At 41.9% G+C, this 27716-nt stretch overlaps 1 protein-coding gene across 4 annotated transcripts in view; it reads left to right on the top strand.

The window, feature by feature from the left end:
* Positions 1–27716, top strand: part of Astn2 (astrotactin 2) — a 995804-nt gene that overhangs the window by 220428 nt on the left and 747660 nt on the right. For all 4 annotated transcript variants that reach the window (XM_060381206.1, XM_060381207.1, XM_060381208.1 and 1 more), the window contains exon 3: positions 11832–12216. In XM_060381206.1, the coding sequence (XP_060237189.1) occupies positions 11832–12216 (385 nt within the window). The remainder of the gene's footprint in view (positions 1–11831; positions 12217–27716) is intronic.

Here is a 27716-nt window from a genome sequence, read left to right as displayed (position 1 = left end):
TCTTTCTTGACACTTTCTGAACTCACTGTTGTATATAAACCAGTCTTCAGACTACAATTATTGTATAAACAGAATCAGAGGTAGGAGATTCCTTGCATGAAGAGGCTAGTCATCATGATCATTTTAAAACTAGGAAATCAAGGTAGCAGGGCTGGTGGGGATGTGTATCCAGTCCGTGAGGACCTGAGTCTAGTTTTTTATCATTCCTCTATGCCAAGTGAGCATGGCAGCCCACACCTAACCTCGGTGCCCAGAAGTCAGAGACAGAGTATTGTCAGAGCAAGTGGGATATCTCAATTTGCTGCATTAGTGAGCTCTGTGTTTAAGTGGACATGCTTTGATACGTAAGATGATTTTGAGTGCTGCATGTGAACGTACATGCATATACACAGGCACACGCGTACACACACATGAGGAAAAAGAAGGTGTAAACAGTAAGGATTTAAAGAAAGAGGCTGGCCTAGAGTATTTAGCTGATCAGCTTGGATTTAGACCCAAATTCATTTCCATTGAGCTATATCCTGGCTTCCTTCATTCATGGAAAGTTCCATTATTTCCATATTGATGCATACATGGGAAATGCAGCCATTTATAAAGCTTGGAATTTTCACCACATATTTTCTTTTTTTCCCTTCAAATATCAGATACAAGTTAACCAGGTAAATATGTTTACATCTTAATAATTCCAATTGTTTGAATACCTTCCCCAGAAATCCATAGAGGAAGTAAAGTCATATTTCCTTCACTCTTTGAGTATATTCTGGTCTCTGGATGAGGATAGGATTCTGAAACAACTCAGGAACGTCATCCTTGGTCTCAATGGGCGTAGAGAACTTTCTGCCTATTCACTCATCCAGCTGTCCTCCTAACCAGGCAAAGATATTTGTTAAAAGCCAGCAGTGTACTTACTCTTGATGCTTAAGAGGAAAAGAAATCATTGCAATTTATTAATAAACAAAATTTCATTACTATTGGGACAAAAAAGAAATGAATGTAATATTAGCATGTATTATATCGAGTGAGGGGAAAGTAAGTGCTATAATGAAAGGAAAGACAAGGGGGAGAGGTCTTGTGATTGAATGAAAGTGAGGGCCCTACTAGAAGGGACTACCACGAGAACATGCTCAGGAATGAAGTCCCAGTAGCAAGTGTCTCCCCTGCCCTGATGCATTACGTGACCTACTTTTCTCTACTATGATTCCTAGAGAGGTTAGCATCAGACTGCTTGTGCCTCTGCCAAGCCACTTGCCCATAGGAAACTTCTGTTACTTGCCTTGCCTGTGAGGTGTAGCCTCTGTTCCCACTTCAGACATCTCTATAGTTGACGTAGTGGTGACAGTTGGCATCGGAGTAGCAATCCCTTCGTGGATTTGGGAGCCTGCACTGAGATACTGAGTGAGGAATGAAGGGTCTTCTCACCACCTATTTCCCCACCACACGCTCTCCGACAGTGACAATTTTCAGATGGTTTTAGCAACTTACAGCAGATGAATGTGGACTCTAAAATCAAGTGTGTGCTCTGCCACTAAACAAGCCTGCATCCTTGGGCAGAGTGTTGGAGGTTTAGCATGCTCAATTGCTAAATTAAGGATGCCTACATGATTTGGCTGCTGCAGCTGTCTTGTTTATGTATTTTAAACAGTCATTAATGTGAGGCATGAATCCTTTCTTGGCTTCTTTAGTTTATAATGGACAAGGGACAGACTAGGGTCTCTGATTCCTCCCTCAGTGTATTTCTCCTAAGCCAGAATCCATGACCCCATCATTTCATGAGCGCTATTATGTTGAGTCCCTTTTGTGCGGCTGTTCATGTAATCCTCACAGGGATGTCATTCAGTGTAGGCTGTTGTCTTTCACTTTTTAATTTTTTTTTGTTTATTACAATCTATTCACTCTGTATCCCAGCTGTAGCTCCCTCCCTTGTATCCTCCCAATCCTGCCGTTCCTCCTACTTCTCCTTCATGCTCCTTTCACAGTCCACTGATAGGAAAGGTCCTCCTCCCCCCCCCCATCAGGAGGAGATCAAAGAGCCAGCCATTGAGTTCATGTCAGAGACAGCTCCTATTTCCCCTACAAGAGAACCCACTTGGAGACAGAGCTGCCATGGGCTACATATGTGCAGAGGTTCTAGGTTATCTCGATGAATGGTCCTTGGTTGGAATATCAGTCTCAGAAAAGACCCCTGTGCCCAGATTTTTTGGTTCTTTTGCTCTCCTTGTGGAGCTTCAGTTCCCTCCAGGTCTTCTATTCGTAGCAGCTTTATGTGTAATAGCCAGAGTCTGGAAACAACCAGGTGTCCCTCAACTGAGAAATGGATAGAATTTGTGGAATACTACTCAGCAATTAAGAAAAAGGAAATCATAAAATTTGCAAACAAATGGTGAGAACTAGGAAAGAAGATCCTGAGTGAGGTATCCCAGAAGCAGAAAGACACACATGGTATATATTCACTTATAAGTCGATATTAGACATGTAATACAGGATAATCATACTAAAATCTGTACACCTAGAGCAGCTAAGCAAGAAGGAGGACCCTGGGTAAGATGCTCAATCCTCATTCAGAAAGGCAAACAGGATAGACCATGGAAGATGGAGGAAACAGGGAACAGGACAGGAGCCTACCACAGAGGCCCTCTGAAAGGCTCTACACAGCAGGGTATCAAAGCAGATGCTGAGACTCATAGCCAAACGTTGGGCAGTGCGGCTTTCACTTTTAAATGAAAGCGCAGAGGCTCCAGAAAAGCGGGTTGGCCCGTGCAGGGCTTTGCAGCTGGTAAAGGACAGTGTGAACACGGCTCCAGAAAAGCGGGTTGGCCCGTGCAGGGCTTTGCAGCTGGTAAAGGACAGTGTGAACACGCGTGTGTGCAGTGTGTGCAGTGCAGTGGGCTTGCTAGTAATTCAGTCCCCTTTGGGCTTTGAATGCACTTGCTGTGAGGGGCAGCCCTCCTCCCTTCAATTTTTTCTTTAATTAGAGCTGCAAGGAGGTGTGTTTCATGCCCACTTCCTCTGTGATTTGCACTGAAAGCTGTGAGAAGCCTTTCACACTCCTCACTCTTTTCCTGTGCATCAAACTGTGTGTGGTAGTAATTATCCGCTTGCATATCTATTCCCCCAAACAACTACAACCTCTTCAAGGGCATATCTCCAATTTCTAAATCTAGGCAAATAGTTTGTCAGAGGCTCAGTATAAAACAACAAAGTGTTACAATTAATACTTTGAGCAGGAGGATGGTGAGTGTGGGGCGAGGATTGATAACACATAGTGAGCTCCAGTTGGCATTTGAAAACCCTATGAGATCTTGTCTGAAAATATAATATACTGTACCATTTCATCTAATCTCTACCACAGCCCGTTTGGGTGAGTATTGGTACTGTCATGATAGACCTGGGAAAATTAAGCATCACAGAGAGACTTTTATAAGATCACAATACTGGCTATTAACAGAGTGAAACTTTCTGAACTTGACTCTGTCTGTTTCCATATGTGCTCTTAAAGCAGCACAGTGAATGAACAGATCAAGGAATTCAGGCTGAGCCCCTTTCTGGCCACAGGGACTATTCTGTTTATCTCAATGACTTAAAAGAATAGGAAGAAAATCAATTGTCTTCTGACTCCCTCCTTCTCTATTATCCATCCTTCAGAATAGGATCTGAGGGAACTTGAGAGGCCACCTAAGGATACTGATTTGCGCTAAGTGGCTTGTTTGAATTATCCTCTGCTTTCTGTTACATACAGATGGAAGATTGCCAGACATCTGTAGGTGTATTTCGACCATCTAGACTCAGAGAGGCATACTTAATGGACTCATTCATTCATTCTTTCAAAAATTAATTGATGATCTACTAGGTGCCAAGTAACATTCACATTCATTCTGAAAGAAAGAAATCCTGGCTCTTTCATTCATTGATTCTCAGCATAGAAATAGAATAGGTGCATAATGACACCTACTCAGTCTCAAACCCTGGAATAGATCCTGAGAAATATGCAGTTTATTAAGGAATCTCAAGGGAGCAGATTAAGTTTCCCTACAAAAGTTCTATGTTTTCTGACAGACAAGCATGATTCAGTGAGACTAGCAAGTGGACACCTGATTCAGACAAGGAAAGCGTATTTTAGAGAATTCATAACCATTGAGTTATGACTTAAAAAACTAGATGAAGATGTCAGGGGGGACATTTCAGTCAGAGAAACACTGAGATTAAAAAAAAAAATAGCAGGCAGGCTCTGATCACCTCCCCCTGGGGAGGAGGGGTGCAGCCATGCCAGTCTACAGAGGAAGACAATAAAACCAGTCCTGATGAGACCTGATAGACTATGGTCAGATAGAAGGGAAGAAGGACCTCCTCTATCAGTGAACTAGGAGAGAGGCATAGGGGAAGAAGAGAGAGGGCTGGTGGGTTTGGGAGGAGATAAGGGAGGGGGCCACAGCCAGATACAAATAGAATAAATTTTAATAAATAATAATAACAATAATAATAAAAGAACAAGAAAGCACATCACACACACACACACACACACACACACACACACACACACACACACACAGCAGGCTATTTAGCTGCCACGGTGCTCTCATCCATATTTGCTGTGCCAGGCAAAGTGGCTAAAGCACATAGGTATTTCATTTGTCCCTTGAAAAAGTTTTCAAGGCCAGCTTTGGCTTTCTAGTCTTCTAAACTATTAGAACTAAGATGGCTATTGTAAGCCACTTGGGCTGGTCTTGGTGGTACACATTTATATTTCCAACACTGGGCAGGCAGAAACACAATGATCTCAGGTTCACAGTCTACTTGGGCCAAGAAGGAGTTCCAGACCAGCGTGTGTAACTCTATCTGAAAAAAAAAAAATGAATTAATAAGGAGGTAGTGAAAAGATTTTTTATTTTTTTATTTACTGATCTGCATGTAATCTATAGTATATAATATTCAACAAAGAAGCCATGAATTTGAGAGGGAGGAGGACACGGAAGCCATGAATGAATGATGTAAATATATTTTGCTTAGAAACACAAGTGGTTTTAAAAATGAGCGCAACATGCTGTAGTCCATGGTTATGTATTTCTTACCTCAATCAGGACAAAACTTCCTTTAAGCAGGAAAAGCCAGTGCAGACACATCAGTTTAAAAATGGTAAAGACAGAAGAAAAGACCCTCTCAACCAAGCAGTAATCTGAAGTTTCAGAATGTCTTCTTTTGACAATGTAGAGAGCTCTGGCAGAGAACAGTTCCAGTCTAGATCAATCAAGACAATGGGGTGTGAAAGCAAATGACAAACAGTGGATGAAGTAGAAAATCTCTTTACAAATCTTAACCTAAACTATGGCAAAAAATTCTACCTTAGACTGAGCATGGAATTCCATTTGTTGGAAATAGCCCTACTGTGAAAAGATTTTTGAAAGCAAACGGCTTTACCGAAGAAGGAACATGGCCAATCCTCACAACCTGGAAGCAGTATAGTATGCAGTTACAGTATCTAGACTGTCTCATACTCTGTGTATGGGGGAGCCTGACTGCATATATCTGTTATACTTAATTTTTTAAGGGAAAGAGGGTCTTAACTCAGCAATAAGGATATTACATCTCCCGAGATCTGCTAAATGAAACTCATCATTTTAAAATGTTGTTATATAACAAGATCTCTTTGAGTTTTCCCTGTATTTTTTCCCCTCAATTACATGTTAGTAACCCTGTATGCAGAAAAGAAAGAGGAAAATTAACTGGCATAATCACAACCCACAACTCAAGTATAGTAGAGCCAAGTTCCCACCCATGTCTGACTGACTCATGGTCAGGACCTCATGCCTGAGTATTTATTAGCTATGTTGGATACGTTCCTATAGGGTTCAGATTGTGTGAAGATTTAGCTCCTTTCTGAGATAGCCTAAAGATAATTAAGGATATTTAAGCTAGAAAACAGTAGGTGGAGGATGAACACATTCCAAAGAATCACAACGTGGTGTTTCTACTTTTTCCCTTTCTTTGGCATTGTCTTGGGAAATAAATATGCATTAAAGATAAACATGATAAATAGGTGACTTGTTTAAAAGCAAAACACGTTTTATTTTCTTTAATGGGGCCTTCTTAAACAGGTCAACCAATATCTCCCTAGAGGCAAAGAAATAAATGTAGATAAATATAATGAATTATACACATATGGACAGGCATGGGTATACAGTTATAGATGTGAATAAGCATACATATTTATATACAACACCTTATCTTTTAATGTGAATTTATCTTCTTTCAGCTAATTGATTATTTTTGCATGCAAACATCTTTCATTTGATTATGAGCTGGGATCTTACATAACCTAGGGCATTACTCAGGAAATCATTAGTAATTAGATAGTACCCCTTTCCCCAGTGATAGAATCCAGAACTCATTGTCATCATTGGTACCTTCCTCTTCCTCTCCTTTTACTGCAAATCACTCTTACTATTCTTTCCTGTATGCTTTAAATCAACCCCAGTAGCCAAATGCCCCCTTCACAACCTTAGCTTAGTGTTTATTATCTCTCTTTCACGAAGGGCTCTCAGCTGGCCCCGTTATTAGGTTATTAGTGCATTTTGAAACAGTTTATTATGCATTTTGAAACAGTTGTTTTGTTTTGTTTTTGTTTGCTTGTTTGTTTTTTACATGATTTTCCTGTACATTTGGGTTCCTGGATTCCACTCACTACTCAATAGATGATTATCGCAATCCTATAATAGCACTAGCTGTGACAACTGTCCCTCATTCCAAATGGCTCTTGGGACACAAAATTATGTCATATAAGAACCAGTGTCATCAGAAACTTCAGTGGCCTACCTGGTTTTTGTCTCCCTACCACATACAATGCTACATGTCATAGCATGTTTTTGCTAACCTATGTCAAAAATAAAGCTTAATGAGCTCCCATGAATATCTCAAAAGTGTATATTTGAGAGTAGGTTACTCACAACGATGTGTCCTGTGTGACAAGGATTTGAACTTCATATCATAGACTCCCAACTGAGTCAATGGGAAATGAACTAGATCTGGTTCTAACCCACCTTTTACTATGATTGGAAAATTTATTGAAATTTACAGAAAAAAGGAGATAAAGCCAAGAAGATCATTCCCCATTCATTAAAATGATCACAATGAAAGATATCACGAACTGGGACAGGAGAGAAATGGAAGGTCACAGAACCTCCTTCATCAAGCAAATTTTCTTGATTGACAAGTTTATTAGCAGCTTGGTTGGTACTGACTGCATACTCTGTCCCTGAAACCTTTGTAGGACATTCTCTGATCTTGTCCAAATCACCCTCATTCTCTCAGTGACAGAAACAATTTTCTTATCTGCACCACGAAGGGATTGGACTATTTTCTTATAATCCTTACAGCTTATGCATAGACCAAAACCCCAGAGAAACTTCTCAGAGAACCTGGAGACTTGTCCCATCCGGCCGTACTAGCTCAGCCAGTAGGCATTTGGCCAAATAAAACACCAACAGGTCACCTGCCCAAAGCTATCATGGGGCTGGCTGCCAGGGAACAGAAACAAATGACAGGAAGGGAAGGACATTACTTGGGCGAATATGCATGTTCACAGCTCTGAGGATTAAAGGCCCATGTTCTTATCACTGCTGAACAGAGTATTATAAATCCAGACTTAGAATACCAAATCCCCTTGCGGCTTGGCCATTGTGAAGGAATATTAAAAAGGCCAGTGACAGAAATAATCAGTTTCCGAATGACACATTGTCAAATAAACCATTTCCCACATTATCCTCTTCTTTACTTTCTCTTGCTTCTTTTCCTGTGCCTGGGTATTTTAACATGAGAAACAGATGAAAATAAGGCCAGACTGAATGGCATCCCAACTCTGACTTCTCAAAAGGCTATCTTGGTAGGGTGTCCTAGGGTGTTTTTTAATTTTCAGACTCTGTGATTTATGAGTTTTAATATGGTTTGTATAATCAAACTAGGTGAAGGAGCTCAGAGAAAAGCAAAGCAGCTAAGGTAGCATACAGTGTATAATCAGGGGCTCCAGGGGCGCCACCAGGAGAGCTAATGACAAAGCCTTATACTTGTATTTCTCCAGCGTTTCTAGTGATGGATTTAGGCATCTGGCATTTCTTAAAACATTTTCTATTCTACACCATAGGCTGGCAAATAACAGTACCTAGACTAGGAGGATGGCTAGACATGGTCAGATGACAGCTGACAAGCCAGGTCACTGGGAGCCTTGTGAGGATTAATGTGAGTCACGGACTAGATTGGACTGAGAATGTTTAAAGCACACATGAGGGTATATCTGTGGTAGTTTTTCCTATGAGGATTAATTCAGTAGGGAAAGACTTGTCTCAAATGTTGCAGCACCATCCCATAGGCTAGGTGGAATAAAAGAAGAGGAAATGAAGGAGAGAGCACACATTTTTCTCTGTCTGCCCTCTGGATGCCATGGACTGAAACCATAACAACATAAATCTTTCTTTCCTTACATTTTCAAGTGTTTATTCATGGTGATGTAAAGGCATTCAAGATGTTTTCAGAAGACACAATCTCTATGCTGAAGAGCCGGGGCTTATAATGAGTAGGACAGATTGCTGGGGCTTCTGCAACCACCATTGGCTAGGTGGCTTAACACAATTAGTTATTCTGTTATAGATCAAGGCCAGAAACTCCCAAACAAAGATGACAGCAGGGGCTGCTAATTCTGGAAGCTGCTCCAGCTTCTGAAGGAAAAAGCCCATGGGCCAGTTGTATTTCATGGCCTGTCACAAAAATCTCTGTCTTCAGCATCACTTCCTTCTATGTCTCCAAGCCTCTATGTTCTCACCTCTTAATGGGATGCTGGCTACTTTGTTTAGGGTCCTCTCAAAACTCGCATGGTCTCATCTTAACTAATCATTTTTTATAAAGTTCTGATTTCCAAATGAGGTCACCCCTTAAGATCCCATAAGGACATGTTTCCTGGGGTACATTATTCATTGCACATTGGAGAGTGACAGATCACTTTAGACGGAGGGAGCATAGATTTGACACAAGGGAACATCATACTTTGGGGGCAGTATAGCAGTCAGTTTGGCTCTAGGGTGAGATATACCAGGCAGGACAGGTGAGGCTTAGAGGAAATGGATGCATGGGAAGGAAGCAGGGGCCCAGTTGTGAAGGAGCTGGAGTGTAGGGCTAGGAGTTCTATATGTTATTCTGTGAGTGTAGGGGAGCTAGAAGACAGGTTTAAGTCAAGGCAACAGAGTGAAAAAAAATGGTCTAGAGTAGAGGAATAGAGAAACCAAAGGAAGGAAGGAAACTGCTCTCTGTGGACTCTGTGGTGGAGACCATTGACTCTGATCATGTGTTGTCTTTTTAAATTCTTAGCCGAATTCCTCACAGTGAGACTAATCAAAGGAGCCTGTTGGAGCCTAAGGAGGCAAACTCCTGTCATACACCTGTCACAGTCATGAGCATACAGTGAGCCAGAGTTTCCCACGTCCTGGATACAGGCTTGTCATGTCACAGCTCTCTATCCTTAATGCTCCATGTCCTCATCCTTGCCTGCCTCTGCCGGGAACCTGTAGGCATTCTCAGTATTGGCATAAGGAAAATAGAATGACCCTGCTGACAGACACCTGAGGAAGATTCCAGAAGAGAATGCATTTCTCCTCCTACCCAGAAAACATAGTGAAATTCTCAGGCCCGTAAAGAAGGGGTCAATTAAATACTAATGAGCACACTTGTACCCATACACACTCACACAAACCAACCGCTAGCCAACAGAGTGCCATTTCTCTTTTGGAGTTTCAGCCCTTCACTATCCTTGTTTATATTAAAAAATAAAAATAAAAACAACAAACCCAAGATGTTTGCACTATATTGGATTTGGTGTCGGGTTAACCCTGAGACTCAAGGACCCCAGTGTAACAGCCTTTGAATCTTGGCTTATTCTTCACTTGCTTTAAGAAGACTCACAATACTCTACTCCTCATTCCTTCCTCCCTCCCGACTATTGTTTTGCCATCGGTGTCTAGGTTTGCTCTGTCTGTGTGCTCAGAGGCTGGATGCCTGAGCCTTGCTGACTCCTGTTTTCTTCACTTGTTCCTGGTGAAAGAAGCTGCAGTAGGAATATGGCCCCTGTAGCACGGTTGAGAATAGCAACCTTAGCCACTTCTGCTGACTCAACATACTATTTCTCTCCATTTCCAAACGAGACAAGGATGGCACAGGGGTTCTCTCAAGGCTCCTATACTTATGTGGGGCCCCACATAATGGGGGACCATTATACTTAAAGTGGACCATTTTGCTGATTTATTAGCTTTTTTTTTTTAAACACAACAACCTTTAGTTGCCATGACTGAGAATATTTATATCTCACAATTACCAGCACTCATTTTCTGATAAGTTCTCCACATCCATCAGCTCTCATCTCCTCCCATCAGCTCCCTCTACAAAGAAGCTTTTGACTCACACATTTTACATACTTGAAAATTTATGCATATGCATATCTATATAAAAACATGTGGTTGGAATTGGTTCAGTTTGTGGTTTTGGTTTATAAGTTCTGAAATCTAGGAAATTATTTCCTGAGACCTTAGTGTAGATCACTACCCAGGTCAAGGCAGAGCTTCAGCTGTGTTCCAGTTCTCCTACTTCAGCCTTATGCCCACCCATCATCCAGCCCCACCCCCTTCCGAGACTGTGTGTGTGTAGTCAGCAAGATGTCAGGACCAGGTTAGTGAAAAGACAGTAAGACTTCTAAATAGTGTCCACTGGAGTCCTCCTCTCTGCATTTCTGCATTTCTGCACCATGCCCATTTCACATATAACCGTGGTGAGCCCCTCCCTGTGTAGGTACCACACCAACAGACCTGAAAAGAGTGGCACCCAATCTTCAAAAGGTACAATATGATAAAAAGTGAGTAAAGAGAGATAACTGAAACACAGATTTTTTTATTTTTTTTCTGACATTGTGGAGATTAGGAGAGACCAGAAGAGTGTATAACTCCTGCTAGCCACTTTGGACAGGGATCTGGGAGATGAATGCGTATTTGAGGAATACTCTGCCCTCAAGAAATCATAGATCAGATCATTTCATGAAATTTACACGTCAGTTAAGTCACACTCATAGACGTGTTGCCATCATATTTCTCACCGATGTAAAATATGCGGAGGTGGGATGGGTTAAAGATAAGTGCACTTCAGTCTATATTGTTTCTAGTTAAAGAACTCACAAACTTGCTTTCATTCATCTGTTCATTTATTCACTCTCCAAATATTTTTGAGCACCTACATTGTCTCAGACCCCTTCTTGAAAATCAAGGATTAAAGGACTGAAAATGAAGAAAATATACACTGTAGAAATACTTGGATTTGATAGTGTAATCTAATATGATCTTATAGTTGTAATAGGGTGTAGGGAATGTTACTATCTCTTGAGCCCTAGGGGAACTCATTTTGTAGATAATAAAATAAGGCTGAGAGAGCTTGATGGATTGTCCCGGGGCTGCTTAGCTGGTAGGAGAAACAGGAAAGCAACAACCTTCCTTTAACCAGCTAGGTTGTTCTAACGTCGCTGTTACCAATATCCTTTGCTCCTCATATCAAACTTGGGAAGAAGGTAAAGTAAGATTTTTATTCATCCTTGATAGCTATGAAATTAAAGTTTAGAAACGTCAAACATTTTTCGCAAAATCTCAGTTTATTAATGAAAAATCTGGGCTGGGAAATAGCATCTCTCTAACTACAATTCTATGGCTCATGAAACCCACGGAGCCAGGCTAAACAAGGCATATAGGAGAACAATCCAACACTACCATCCCCAAGTCAGCGGCCCATTTCTTTGCCCTTCTCTCTTTCTACTCCAGGGTGGACTCATTGCACTGCTCCTCCTGTTGCTGGTGTTCACGGTGGCACTGTATGCCCAGCGGCGCTGGCAGAAGCGCAGGCGCATTCCCCAGAAGAGTGCAAGCACTGAAGCCACTCATGAAATTCACTACATCCCATCAGTGTTGCTGGGCCCTCAGGCCAGAGAGAGCTTCCGCTCCTCCAGGCTTCAGGCACACAACTCAGTCATTGGTGTGCCCATCCGTGAGACCCCCATCCTGGATGACTATGACTATGAAGAGGAGGAGGACCCGCCTAGGCGAGCAAACCACGTCTCCCGTGAGGATGAGTTTGGCAGCCAGATGACCCATGCCCTGGACAGTTTGGGACGACAAGGGGAAGAGCAAGTGGAATTTGAGAAGAAAGGTGAGTCCTTTCTAACAATCTGTCTTTCTCCGGGATAATCTGGGATGTGGGAACAAAAACAGGGTCTTTGGAGATGAGTCATTATGGATGTTAGACCCATCTCTCTGCTGAGTTATAAAATTCCATTTCTTTTGATTCTTCACTAATTGCAAAACCAAAGAATCACTAAGTGGAGTTGTGAGGTCTTCAGAGAGCCCATAGTCCAACATCTCTGTTTCTTCACAGCCTTCTTCGACAATCTTCTCACTATCAAAAATATGGCCCATTTCTGCACATTCTTATTATAAGTATTTTTTCACTCCCATAGAACTTGAAAACTATGTCTTTGTCCTTCTTTTCCATAAAGTGAATCTGATCTTCCTTCTCCGATAAATAAATATCTTGAGAATTTTATGGGAGAAAAATAAAAAGAGCCCATTACTTCTGTAAATCATCCCTTCATGCTCTCAAGTGAAATACATTTCCAGTTTCTCACCATCCTGGAACTGTCTTCTGGATGGAGATTCTCATTTTTCACGTCTTATAGAGTGTCACGCCTATGCTGACATTCTTCCTTGTCTGGCTGAGAATGCTCCACTGCTGAGCAAAATAGAACTTCCCGCTCCTTCTGACGTAATGGCATAGCTCACACCCCTAGCATACAATCCGGCAAGGTTCAGGTGAAAAACAGAAAACACCTTAGGGAGGGGGGAGGGGCTGACCACCACTAATGGTCTTGTTTGCTGTCTTCCTCTCCTTTCTTCCCTCCATGGCTCCTCATTTCCTTCCTCTGTGCTCCCCGGTATGGACATAGTACATCATGATGAAGTCTGTATTCAGAACCCTGTGCTTGTCAGTAGGCATGACAATGGGAACAGAATTGCCACATGCAGTATTGCCACTTCCATGATCCTTCATCTCTCACTAGATGGCATGGTAGCAAGTGCCCATTTGCACAGGGGTTGTGAGGTTTCGGTGAGTTAAAACATGTGAAGTCTAAGATGTTCAGTCAATGCCCCCCTGCTTCCACATGATTGCCGTTAATGTTGCTCATTCCATCTCTCTTCAAAGTGTTTCCAGGGAACACCTACTGTACTAGACCCGGGAGAGTGATGTCCAGGCCACAGATGACACATTGGAAATATTCCTGAAGATAAGTCACAGGGTATTGGGTAGGAAACCAGCTTGGATGGAGCCACGGGCCTCTCCATGCCACACAGCCAGGATGTAGAAGAGCTGAGATCAGAGATTCAGCCCCAAATCTTCAGAAAAAATGTCCTTTGCTGTAGACTATTATCTTCTTGTCTATTGTGCCATGGCCAGAGTGAACCATGGCACATCCAGCTAATGGCCAACTTGCCTAACAAGTTGGTTCTTCCTAAGATTCATGCTTCTTAAAGAGGATGAACTTTGTCCATTCCAGGTTTTATACATTTTAGGTGCTCAAAGAGGGAGGAAGAGAGGAAGATCCTGGCTAACGGGACAGTCACAGTAGGAGACAGAGTAGTTCTGGTTCAGGCTGATTCCTCAGAAGCAGGGGGAGGGTTCCAGTCCTCTCATTTTCTGGGATGCCCCCGTATCTACACCTGTCAGACCTCTTATCCCAGAACAGCTTAGGTGCCTCTTCCTCTGATATTTTGTGTCTTTTGAACTGAATTCTTTCAGAGAAAAGAGCTAGCCTCACTTTTCAGAATCTAAGCATCAGTGTTAAAAATGCCAGTCAAAACTCTGAAATAAATGAATCATTGATTCCTGAGAGATGTGTGTATGGTAGAGTGTAGGCATCAGAGCTTCGCTGAGTCCCACTCCTCACCTTACTGACAGAATGTCTTAAAAAACAAACAAACAAACAAACAAAACTTATTAGACATAATGTGTCCCCAAATCTTCAGTTTGCCTGTTTTCAGCTCACCCACATAACTTTTGTCAAGTTCATGGGAAGTAGAGAGCAAAAGCTGGGAAGAAGAGGACAGAAGCCTCTCCTTGTGAGTCCTGACATCACAGAGTTCCATCCATCCTTGGGGAGGCAAATGCTAGAGGAGCTTTCTGAGCAGTGTGTTCCTGCGTTCATGGTCGTCCTCAGTCCACTTCAGATGACAGAGACCTAGCTGCATCAGCGCAGGGCAGTCTGGGCTCTCTTGCCCTTCTCCAGAGAGAACCAAGAAAGTCTGCTCTTTAGAAGGTACAAAGTGTGAGCAATGTGTGGAAGCTGGGAAGTCCATGGACACTGAGTATCCTAACACAGTTAAGGAGTAGGAATAGGTTCCTGTGTCCTAAGGAACAGGTGATAATTGCAACTTACAAGGATTTGCTAAGTATTTACAAAGAATTAGGAAAATGGTGTTTCAGGGTTCCAAAATCAAAAGATAAACCCCTAAAGAGAAATATAAATTATTTTGTCATATGATTGTACATTATATACCTGAATTGAATCATCACAATATACTTCTTATAAGCATGCATAATTATGAAAATAATAATTAGGGATGCAAAAGTGATCCTACAGTCTTTTGAAATTATATTGCCAGAGGTTAATCCTATCTGCAAAATTCATTCATGGAATTTTCCTTGGACAGATTGCCTCAGACAGATTGAATGGTACCATCCTCCATTTGAGCTCAAATGTGCAGGTTTTGCAGGAGACTGTTTGAAAACTCAAGGAAGAAATTCTAAAGTGCTTGGGGTTGCATGTCTCAAGGCTATTGAGAAGGTCTAATGTTCAAACGGAATGAATGCCCCGATATGAATGTATCCACGGTTAGATATAGAAATGCTCTTCTGATGCTGCTGGTAGTGGTGCCCTGTGCTCTGTGACAACCATCACCTGGCATTCTCCTGATATTCCCACTGCCCAGCAGTGGCTTCATAACTGTGCCCCAGAACAATGACTGGTTGTTTTTTGCCTCATTGGAGTCTGTGATGTGCAAGTTCTATGGTCCTTTTCCTGTCTGCCATGGTCGAGTTGCTGAACATTTATTTACCTTTATTTGCCAACAAATGAATATTCATCACCATATTTAATACAAAAGGAAACTCCGCACATTTCAATTCTGATCTTCTTCCTCTCTTTTAAACTTTCCTTTCCTTCCTATGAAGATTATGCATGGAAGCATAAGGAAGTCAGAATAACAAATGTATGAATTTATTCAAGAAGAGCATAAAAGGTAATGAATGTACATTAAATTATTTTTAATTGTGTTTCATGATGAAAGAAATATCTGCTGGTTAAAACTGAGGAAAATTGAGATGGGAATGAAGGAAAGGAAGGGAGAAGGGAGGAAGACAGACTATTGGAATGAGAGTGGAAGAAGAGAGTGAGGAAGAGAAGAAAGGGGAACAAACTGGATGGAATTGCCCAAAGCAACACTGACATTCTGCCATTACCCGACCTGCTTTCACTAATATGACTGAAACCAGATATGTGATACTTGACTCATACTCTGATAGCATTTTCCAACATATGTAGGTGTGTGTGTGTGAGAGAGTGAGTGTGTGTGTGTTTGTGTGTAGGTATATACTAACACCAATGGGGTTCTTTTCCTGTTATTCTGATGGCAGGGTGAGTCTTCATGGAGTAAAGAGGAGAAACTTGGGCTGAATGTAATCAATATGTGCTGTGTGAAATTCTTAATGAATTAAAAATACCCTTAAAACCAATGTATCAAAAGCATCTCTTCTTGTCAGTCATTCATTCCCTCCTTACCATGTTTGAAAGCTCTATAGATGCCATCACATGGATATGCTTAGTATACTGAAACTCACCTTATTATTTGCTGTAGCCATTATTTATAATTTTTGCACTAACAGGGAGAGAGCAGGCATCATACTATGTGTACTGTTACTTATGTAGTGAGCTACGCAGATACTGCTGCAGGCTGTCAGACCATTTATGTAGGACAAAAAAAAATGTTTCTAAGGGCTGAATCGCTTTTGATCGTATTGCAATCAGGAATCAGGCATATGTACTAATTTTCGCAATGTGTTTTGTATTCTCAAGGGAGTGTATGGAATACTACCCATACAGGCAGCTCCTACCCCACCCCATTGAGTATTCTTGTAGTGTCACATATTTATTCACATGGTTGCTTTCATTTTATATGTGAAATTTTCTCTCAATACCTTTTGCCCCTCATTAGCATTGATACTAATTTCTTTCTTTGCCGAAGGTCTATTCTCTTATTTCCCACACTGTAATGATTCCTTGAATGAATGTGTGCATAAGAAAAGTTTCTCTCTGCTCTCCTACATTATCTAGAGACCTATGGTCTCTAGAGAAAGAAAAGAGAAATAGCATTAAATATATGTAGCGACCCACAAGGATAGAGGCAGAGGCATCGCACAGTCTATCAGACACTGGTCCAGCAGTTTGAACTTTGCTGTGGCTCCGGATGATAGTTCAGTAGTTCTCAGGGTCTGTAGGACACATGCCAGGAGGGTGGAGAATTTTAGATGTTTATTGTGTACCTGTAGGAATCCTGATGTTACCCTGTGCATTCTCTCATTAAGCAGCTGCCATTACGCTGAATGAGAAATGTGTGGAAGGGATTGGGTAGGGAATCAGTGCTGTTGCTGTTGTCAGTTATTACTAGGTGACTTTTACTACTCTTCTGAAATTTTCAATGAAATATACAATTTGAACTAAAAATAAACCCTATGGGGTGTCTGGAAATACTGTTTCCATAGTTCACAGGATGCTGAAGGAAAGTGAGGTTAAGTGTTGTGATCAGATCACATGGCTTTAAAGTGGTTCAAACTTGATCATGAGAGCATCTCTGGTTACCCACAGGGCTGTGACCAAGCGCAGCACTCTAGCTGAGACTTGTGGTCTCAGGCACTGAGTTCCCAATTCAGGGATATCTAGAACACACAGCGAGGATTTACATCACTGGTGAGTCTGGACAGTAATAGTCTTGGTCGTAAGCATGTAATCTCTGAGGCAAGCAGTAGCTACACAGCAATCTTGAGCTTCTAAGTTGGCAGAGTGATTTTACAGAGGGAGATCACATTGCTTAAAAAGGTCCTCAAGGAACAGCAAACTCTTGTCTGATGTCAATAAATCATTCCATGTCAGAGACAGAGGAGTTCTTCATTAATGTTCCTTGGGACACCTCTCAGTGACTTTGGGTAGCTTCTTACATGTTCCTCTGCTCTTTCATAGGCAAAGTTCCCCCCAATGTCACTTTCTCCCATGCATGCTTCTTTTCCCAGACTCTCTAGCCTGTATTTCCAGACCTCCAAATGTAAGCCCACCCACCCCTCTCCAAAGCACATTTTTCTTTCTGCTGTCCCACGGACCCCTCAGCCTCATATTTTTCCTTTCTAGACTCATTACTTCTATAGGGATCCTCTTCCTGTACATTTTTCACACGTTAGCCACTCACAGGGTTCTCATTTGAGTGTTATCCCCTATGCTCTTAACTAATGTACCTTTTCTCAGCTTTTTAAACCTGCTGCTTCTTCCTAGTACAGACTCTTTGCATATACCAGGTCTGTCTTTGCTGGAACCAAACCCCTCTTTCCTACCCTAATCTTCTCATGGCATAGCTGATTCCTCATCATCTGATCACATCTTAAATGTCACATTCCCATATAAAGCTTCTTTTCTCTACGTGGGTCCTTTGCTTAGGTCCTCTACCAACTACCCTGTTTGTTTCTTAAATCATGATTTGTACTCGATAGCTTTGTATGTTATGTATCATGCTCATGCTAGAGTGAGTTCCATGAGATCAAGCATTAGGTCTGTTTGGATCATGCCGAACCATACACTGCCTGACACACAACAGAAGTGACGCTGCGTGTACTGAGGGGGCAGATGGTGGGGTGGGGAAATGAATGAACGAATAGACTGATGCGCATTGTAGCATCCAGCAAGATGAGAACTCTCTTTATAGACACATTATTCTTTTTCTGCACTGGGTAGATCTTGTCTATATTTGTGATGCTATATTAACATTTTTGAAACAATGACTTGTTGAATACATTGCATAAATAAAGTACTTTCCTCATAAAAATGTAAATATTATTTCAAAGTTTCCAGCTACAGGGAGTGGAGGCACAATCTAGTTTTGTCTGATTCCCGATCCAAACATGTTCTGAAGATAATACAACTTCTCTTAATCCATATAATTTGAGGAAAAGGAGAGAATACTTGGCCTTAGATGCTAGCAAATCAAATCATTTGGAGGCATGTTTATACAAAGTCTTCAATACCATGTATAATAAGAAAAATGCTTAAGAAATGTGCTTGACATTATATCCCCAAGTTTGTATGTCATCTTTGTGATGTGTGTTTGCCTAAAAAATAAGCTTTGCAAAAGAATTTATATTGTTATTACATATGGCATGCTCTGATATTTACTATTATCTTTACATCATTTTATTGATGTCGGTATGAGTCACTGAATTGATTTCACAGTATGCGAATGAAACATACCACAAGCAGCAGAGGCTAATGCAGTTCTGGGTAATACACAGATCTCTGACTGCTGGACCCCTACTCTTTGCCAGTTTATCTGAAGGGTGAAGGTCATTCCAGGGACTCAAGAATAGTGTCCTAGGTTTTCGATCACCTTCTACGGAAGTTGGTAAGATGAGGATGGTTCCAATTGGATAGTGCCTTCTGCTCAATCCTAAGTCTCAATATCTTAAAATGGATCAGTCAGTCTTACCAAGGACCATTTGCACAACGTTTATCTAATTATCCTAGGACACTGTATCTTCAACCTCCAAAACTCCATCACCCCTAGCTCCCTTCGTAAGAAACACCATTTGACATTGCATATAAGGACCTGTCAAGATTATCCTGGGTTAACTGGAGGGCAAAGTGTGCAGAAATGCATGACTTAGAGCAGGGCTGTGTTCCATGTACTCAGTAAGTTGTTTCTAACAGATTCTCCAGCATAAGAAGAAAAGTTTGGAATGACAATTTTAAAACAATGTTTTTGGTTAGCATACAAAAAATGGGTCTCACTGTGACATTTTCATTCAAATATAACATCATGCTTTATTCTTAACCCTGCCCCACTCTCTTCCCACATTCCTTCTTTTCCTTTCTTTCTGGGAAGGAAAACAAAAGAGAGTAATGGAATATGTATGTCGTGAAAGCAGAAGGGAGACCTCTTTGAAGGAATGAAGAAAAAGTATTTTTTTTCAACACTAAACTGTACTGACTTCCCTACACTCAGTTGACTTCCTATCCTGGCTTTTAAAGTACATTTGCAACTCAGCACTGCAAAGTGCCCCAGGGACTCAAGATGCAGCCTGTGTCCCCTGGACTTCTGCAAGGGCCATCTACACAGGCATGACCAGCCAAAGAGGAAGATGAGCCGATGATATCTGCATCTTCTCTTTTGGCACACCTCTTGCTCCTAACTCAGTCACTCAGTCACCATCATTTATACCCTTAACCCATGTTGATGGTCACCTGTTTGTTACTGTAAGGCAACAAACCACATAGAAAAAGGCCTTCTCCTAGTCACTTAGGAAGGTGGAAAAGCAGCAACAACTGCTTTCTTTCCATATATTTATATAATGGATCTTCATTAGTTTCAGCTCCCCCATCCCCTCTGCCTCACTCCTGTTTCCTTGCCATCTTTATATGTGTGACCCACTGAGTTCAACTAGAAGTTTTGGCCCGTGTTCTTCCACATTTTACACAATAGCTTCGTAAATTTGGGTGCCTTGATAAAATCTGTTATTGACATTTTTTTTGAGACACAAAAGTAAGTCATTCCCCTGTGACATAGGATTTTAAGGATGGAGGTCTCTTTGTGTGCACATCACTGGAGTTCATGCTCACTACCCTCTGTACTGCCACACCCTCTGTCTAGCCTAAATTCTTTGTGCTACTGCAATACCTTCTGTATTGCCCCTAAAGCGCTCTAACTATCATCTGGCAAAATGCTTACTGTATCTACATTGCCTGCCCCCACCACACGTGTTGCAATTAATATGATCTCATCTGTAGAAACATTCCAAAAAAAATGCATGTGGTATTTGGTCAGAGATGGTGAAGCAGGCCTGGGTTTCAGGCACGATTTAAGTAATTCTTTCTAATCTCAGCCTGCAGGATTGTAGCTTAACTATTGCTATTCGGTTTCTTTTGCACACCTTCTTAGAAAATGAAAGGGAGCAAGCTCTGTACTTCACAGTTCCTCACACCCAGCCCGGCTAGGAAGTATTCACAGTGTTGTTTTGTACCTGGTCTTACTAACCCCCACCCCCAATTGATAGGCAGAGTAGATGATACATATACAATGACAACAGTTCATTTCACCTCAGTTAATGATGATAAGGAATGGACTGGTAAATCGGTCATCTAAGAGCTAACCCTGGATAGGGGGTTTTGGTCTCTTACTCTTCAAGATCTCAGCCCCAGTGTGCAAATGGCTAACTGGGCAGAAGCAGAGGAGTCTCTAACAGAGAGGCGCTTAGTCTGCCAGACAGCCGGCTTCGGAGCTGTCTCTACACTCGCTAAAATAAGATATAGACAGAGATTTGTCATAGAATCACAAATAGGAATGTCACCAAAGCTGTCACCAGCACCCCTTAAAATGTCACTTCCCGGCATTAATTGCTGTGATAGCAAAACAAACTGGTGCTCTCTGAGCCTGTGCTTTTCACTCCTCCTCCCTCAGGATCCTCTTTCCATGGTCCCATTTCCGTCTCTGCACACTCCCTCCGCATCCCTCAGCTCTCTGTCTCTGGGGACCCTCGGGGCATGCTGACTTGATTATAGTATGCCTGGCTAGGCAGCCCTACCGCGCAGTGACAGATGAGGGCGAAGGAGGTTTGATAAATGTCAGGGGCTTCAGGACGGTTCCCTGATTGATCAGAGCTAGAGCAATTTCCCAGCAACCAGGGACTTTTACCTCCTATCTTTGCCTCTCTGCAATAGCTGGGAATGGCCCTGTGGGGCCTACCTGTCACCAAAGTCCAGGGAAGCTAAGCACAGACCTTCTACGGAGGCCCACTGTCCTCTGCTGCACCAGCCTCCTCTGATTTTAAATGTGGAAGTCCAACTCCTGACCACATCTGTCCTCATTTCCCCAGATACTTGCTAATCAAAAAAGCTATGCACATACTCATTGCAGAAAGCTCAAAAAAAAAAAAAAAAAAAAAGAAAGAAAAGAAAAGAAAAAAAAAACACATCCTTTAACAATTTTTCAAATTTCTTTTTGAGCCCAGTTTTCTATATTTATTTACATTGTTTTATTTCTTTCACTTTAATCTGAGATCATAAGCTTTAAAAATTTATAATTTTGTTTCATAATTTCTTTCTATTTTATTAATGACCATTAATTGCTTTTCTGTTTGTTTGTTTGCTACTTTTCGGTCAACAGAAGCAACCATTTCCATGAGGAAAACTTATTTTCGTCTTGGTATTCCCAAAGGAAAAATCACTGAGTCAAATGTCTGAATGTTCTAAAGTTCTTAATACATTATTAGCTTACATTTCCATAATGCTTGTTAAATAAGAAAATATTTGTTCATCTATTTCTTCATTTACTGATTCAAGAAGTTCTGATTAAACACCTACTATGTGTCAGCAGATATTTAGGTCACTGAAGATAAAAGAGTGAAGAAAACAACTTCAAGTCTCTCTCCAGCATGTTTTCTTCTGTGGAAAGACTATAGATAAAAGTGAAAAAGAAAGTGTGTATTATCAAATGATCATTTGGCTGTGAGGCAATTACAGAAGAGAACTAGAGTCATTACTTTACAAGTGAGGTGGTATTTGACAGTGGGTCTGTAATGTCTGAAGAAATAAGACCTTGTCAACTTGAGGAAAGACATTTTTAGGGAGTAGGGGTAGTAAGAGCAAAGGCCTGTGGTATCAGTGTGCTGGAGGATTTAGTGCTGTGAAGGAGAAGTGTGAGGAATCAGTTGAGTCACATTAGTGCTAGAGCAAAAGTCTTGAAGGTTTTCTACTGTCACCATGAGTGCACTGGAGACAACAGGAAAAGGAAGCACCAACTTCTTACTAATGTGACAAAAAATTAAAGCGGAAATGAGGAAAGATTAGTTGTGTGTTTGATCTTGAGAAGGGAAGGAGGGTATGATTGAACTGGAGGATAGCGGACAACGTGTTACCCTAGACTCTCACTGAACCTCCACATAATTTACTTGTTTTACTTTTGTTCGTATACAGGTTGTATTTACATTTTCTCTGTTTTTTTTTAATTGTGTGTATGAGAGTGTGTGTGTGTGTGTGTGTGAGACAGAGAGAGAGAGAGAGAGAGAGAGAGAGTGAGCACTTGTGCACACACACATTAGAATGTATGTATGCATGAGCATTTTTGAGGTTAACTTAGGGAATCATCCTCATTCACCCATCTACCTCACTTGCTAAGAAAAGATCTCTCAGTCAAACCTGGGTCTTACCAGATACAACTGTGTTGTGTTGTGTTGCTAGGTAGCATGCCCTGTGGATCTCTACCTCTGTCTTCTGAGGCTGGGGCTATGAGCAGGCTGCCATGCCTACCAGGCATTTACATGATTTCTAGGAATCCAAACTCTTCTCCTCATGCTTGTATAGCAAGCACTTTAACTACAGAGCCATCCTTCCTGCCCTATACTTAAATCTGAATTCAAAATATCTAGGATTAATGGGTGAGAAATAGGTTTCCCCAAATATCTTTTTAAATTTTTATTTATTTATTATTTATTACAATTTATTCACTTTGTATCCCAGCTGTAGCCCCCTCCCTCATCTCTTTCCAATCACTGCTTCCCCTTCTCTCCCTATGCCCCTCCCCTAGTCCACTGATAGGGAAGGTCCTCCTCCCCTTCTATCTGACCCTAGCAGGTCAGGTCTCATCAGGACTGGCTGCATTGTCTTCCTCCCCCTGGGGGAGGAGTGCAGCCAGGCCAGGCCACTGAGGAAGATGATGCAACCAAATATCTTTTAAAGAAAAGGATGCTGTGGTCACCTTACTAGCCAAGCAAAAATATAAGTTGGAAGGAAATGTGTATTTCAATTAAGACTGAGAAAACCAGCCCAAAGCTAGGTTTTGAAGCAATAAAAGGAGATGTGGCTTTTATGCAGACATCACACACAGTTAAGGCAAACACTTATTAATGTGTAGTTCGCCATGTGCATAGAGGATAGCAAGGTTCCTGCAGCACTGTGACTCTTCTGTCATCCTCACCAGGAATCTGTTTGGAAGTGCAACCTTGTGTTCTTCACATTAGCCATTATTGCTTTTCCCAGGAGTCTTCACGTTTCTCTCCAGCCCTTCCTTCATTTGCCACTTTGTCACTGTATGCATCTCTGAGTACTTTGCCTAAAACGAAACAGTATCCCTTGTCATGCACACACATGCACACCACCTCCTATGTTCTTTTACCCTGTTCCTAATTAACCTTATTTCTCAATTTGGTACTGTGTAAAGTCACCTGAGAGGAGAGCCTCAGCTGAGGAATCCCCCAGATCAGGTGGCTCTTCGAATGTCTGTGGGAGATTCTCTTGATTACCGATAATATAGGAGGACTCAGCTGCTGTGGTTGGTCCCATCACTCGGCGTGTGGTTCTGGGATGTGTAAGAAAGTTGGTTAAGTCTGCGTCTGAGCCAAGAGTCAGTCAGCAGTGCTCTTCAATGGTTTCCACTTCGTGTTCCTGCTTGAGTTCCAGTCCTCACTTTCCTCAATGGTGGAGTCTGAGTGAACAACATAAGCCACATGACTCCTTTCCTTCCCTGAGTTGCTTTTGGTCAGAGGGCAAATCTGCTTCCCTTCTCTTCATTGTCTTAGCCGCCGTTTGGACACTGTCCATATTTGTGTGTCTGTTGTCTCTATCCATACGAATTCTGTGTGTTTTGCTAAGGGCTGGATGTTTATCGTTTATAACACTGCTTGTTACATGTTAGATCACAGGTAAATAACTAAAGGAGTGGACGAACTGAATAAATTAATCTAAAAATAACTTTTCTGATGTGTTTCAATTCAGCTTCTTTAAGGGTTGAAAGAACCTGACTCTAGATAATGGTGGTTATTTTCAGTACTCTGTGTAGACTGTTGTCAACGCTAAACACATAGTAAATGCTGAAATAGAGATAGATAGATGTTAGATAGATAGATAGATAGATAGATAGATAGATAGATAGATAGATAGATAGATAGATAGACACACAGACGGGTAGATAGAATAAATGATGTATGTGGTAATTCTAATCTCTACCATGTTCTGAGGAGAAAAAGTGAAGCAGAAAGAGCCCAGGTGTTCTGCCCAGTATCAGGTGGCTGTTTGAGGCAGGATTTCTACCAAGGTGTATATGACTTTGAGGTCATTTTTCACCAACAATCTACCAAAACGTATTTTGGAAAAGACAGCAAAGAGTTTTGATCTGAAAATAACCTCAGCCTTCTAAAACAAAGAATGAGCCATTGCTTGTATATGGCATGAATGTATACACTATTTCTGTCTTAAGTAGCTCTAGTGGAGAGAGAGAGAGAGAGAGAGAGAGAGAGAGAGAGAGAGAGAGAGAGAGAGAGAAACAGAGACAGAGAGCATTTTGCTCTTCTCTTAGGTGAATCTGGAAATAACCAGCCTCCTCATCTACATACTTTGCTTTTGTGACTCCATCCCATTCCGGATCTTCCCACCCCTGTGTGAAACCCCTGCTTATCTTAAGAAAGAATCTGTTATGTCCATTACTGAAAATCCTGATGGGCAGACCCTCACACCAGGCCGCATCACCATACATAAGCTAATCTGAAGCTGTGTGACTTTGCTCAGATCCTATCAATGTTGCTGGGATTGCTGTGTCTTGGGCCACCCAGCAAGGCATGCTTTGGGTTATAAAGCACTTGCAGATGCCTTCACTAAAGGAGGCATCTTGGCTATAGCAGAACCTCAAAGCATCAGATCTTGCCCAGAACAGCTAGAAGTCTGTCTACTCAGGGCAGGGCTGGTGTACCGTGCTTCTAAAATCTCTGGTTTATGAAAGGCAGAGCTTAGCAAATGGATAAATCAGGTACTGGCAGATTATTTTTCTAAATGGTTCTTTACTTTACAAAAGCATTCATCACATGTCTCCTTTCAATGTACAGCACTCCATGAATGCATGGAAAAGACAAGGGGATTTGACTGACTTAGCTTGCTTGGATGTTTAAAGACTTAAGCTTAAAAAACACAGCACAGAATTAATACAGGGCTTTCTGAGACTAGCCAGTAGCAGGGTTTCAGAAAGGTCTTCTGACAGGGCAGGTGCAGGTATGAATTCTGTCTTCACAAAGTACCTTGTTCTAGGGCAAGTTGATTGACCTCTTTTGGCCTCCACCTTGGTCTATGAAACTGGTTTAACAAAGATACAAACTATCCTGGATTTGATTTCAGGATCCTGTACAGTAATATTTGAAGAATCTGGTACAGTCCTAGAAAAATCATATCCCTTCCTAGAACCTTACCTTTTCCATCTCTGTGATAAGCAGGTTGGACACCTCCAGGCCTAAACTGAAGTTTTCAGTGTCCATCTCTTTTCTAGGATACTGATAGCATGGGCCAGAAGTTCAGCACCATGTGACTAGCATGATTCATGGGACACATATGGGAAGAGCTGTTCTTAGGAAAGCCGGTCTGAAAGAGGAGATTTCCTTTCTTGCAAACTCCATCTACTCACAGTTCCCAACACAGAAATGATGCAAAAGGGAGGAAGGGCATCCTAACCAGCAGTCTGAGCCTTTTAATATGTGACAGAATCCAGTCCCCAGTCCATGTCAACAGCTTCCTGGCTCCATGGCTCTTCTGTAAGTGTCCCCCAAGGAGGTCAACAGAGAGAGAGAGAGATATCACTTCCTCCTCATTTCCCTGGTGAATGAAGCCTTCAGAGACCAGATGCATCCACTTCATTATAATTATGTTAAGTGCCGCCTGATTGGCGCTGTTCATCACCCTGGGGAGGCAGCCGAACCCAGTGGACAGACAGGCTGCCTGCTTTGGCTCAGCATGGCTCCAGCTGTGTCCTTGGCAGTGAAGGACAAGGTTCTCCTTGAGGACCACAGCTCTCCCTCAGAGAAGAGAGGGCAATGCCTAGGGTGGGTGGAGGGCACAGCAGTGACCTGTGTGCTCAGCTTGCACATAGCTCAACGGCCCTGTCTTCTGCTGCCATGCACTCTGCCAGCTCTTAGCTTGGAGGTTGCTCAGACATCCTAAGAGGGATGGTGTATTATTATTAGTTTAGTTTGTCTTATACCTGAAGTCTCCAGTCTCCCTGTAAGTCATGGAGAAAAAAAAAACTAGTTTCTGCATTGTATTCTCCTATCACCAGATAATGAAGTCAACATGTGTAGCAGAGCCAGACAGTCTTAATACAGCAAAGACTGCATTTCTGTCACCCCAATTCTTCTTGCATGGCATTTGGTCCAAGGCTATTTTTTTTTAACAAGTAAATGAGTAAGGTTGGTAAAAGTGGAAAGACCTCATGAGATGGGCAGGCTTCAATGAGTAAACTTGATGCTGCAGGAGTTCCAGGCATGAAGGTGAAGGAATGGAACCAAAATACCAGTGCAGAATGTTGAACAGGAATGGGACTCTGATGCGAGACTGCTGACGTCAACGCTTGAAGTCTACTGATATTTAGTACCTATGAGCGCAAATTAGAAAATGTCTGTGCCTCTCGCTGTCCTCATTTCTAAATAGGGCAACTAAAAAAATGCATTTCCAAGCTGTTGTAAGACAAAATGAGTTAATCTGTGTCACTAGGCTTTGAAGAGTGCTTATTGCGAAAGAAAGGTTCAATTACAGTTACTTTTTTAGAGTGTGAGTCCTCTGCAAATAGATCAGGCACTCTCTTGCTTCATTTAGCTCTCACAAATATTCAGCAGCTCCTTCATTCATTCACTCATTTCACAAATAGTCATTAGGACTAAGAGAAAAGGAATATCATGGCTGGCATGGTCCTTGTCATTGGAGACATTATCCTCTAATGGGGACATCAGACTGGAGTCTTGAGACCTGAGGCAGCGTTTCACGTACTTACTGATTCCATTAAAACAGAGCATCCAGGAAGGGACCTCTCTGAGTGATCTTGTTGAGGAAAGGGAGTGCTTGTTCTGGGTTTTGGATGTTTGAGAAGGCCTTTCTGAAAGAGGAAGATTCAAGTTGGAGTCAGTCAGAGGATATACCGTATTAACCTAAACCAGGGGAAATAGCTTTAATACAGAACCGGCTCATTTGATGGCCCAATAGGTGAGTGCACTGAGCATGCTCACAGGGAGTGTGGGTCAGAGAGTTCTCTTGTAGGGGAATTGAGGATGGCAGGCTGAAACGGCTTTGCACAGGTGACATAACTAGAATGGACCTGCCTGGGATGAAAGGTATTCTTGCAGCCCTCTAGGGAGGGTGCCATGGCACTCTTCTCTGCTTTTACAGGGAGGAGAAAACAGCAACGAATTTGCAAGAGGGGATTGGGAAAGCAGTTAGTGACTTAGAGAAGAAGGACTCAGGCAGGCAGAGCCCAGCTAGATTTGTTCCTATTTCTTCTAATTCCCTGGAGGTTACAGGGTGAAGCTGGATTAATTTC

Source organism: Meriones unguiculatus, chromosome 3, assembly GCF_030254825.1.
Source record: "Meriones unguiculatus strain TT.TT164.6M chromosome 3, Bangor_MerUng_6.1, whole genome shotgun sequence".
Taxonomy (NCBI): Eukaryota; Metazoa; Chordata; class Mammalia; order Rodentia; family Muridae; genus Meriones; species Meriones unguiculatus.
Note: the sequence above shows the minus strand (reverse complement) of the source record. Positions and strands in the feature narration are given on the sequence as shown.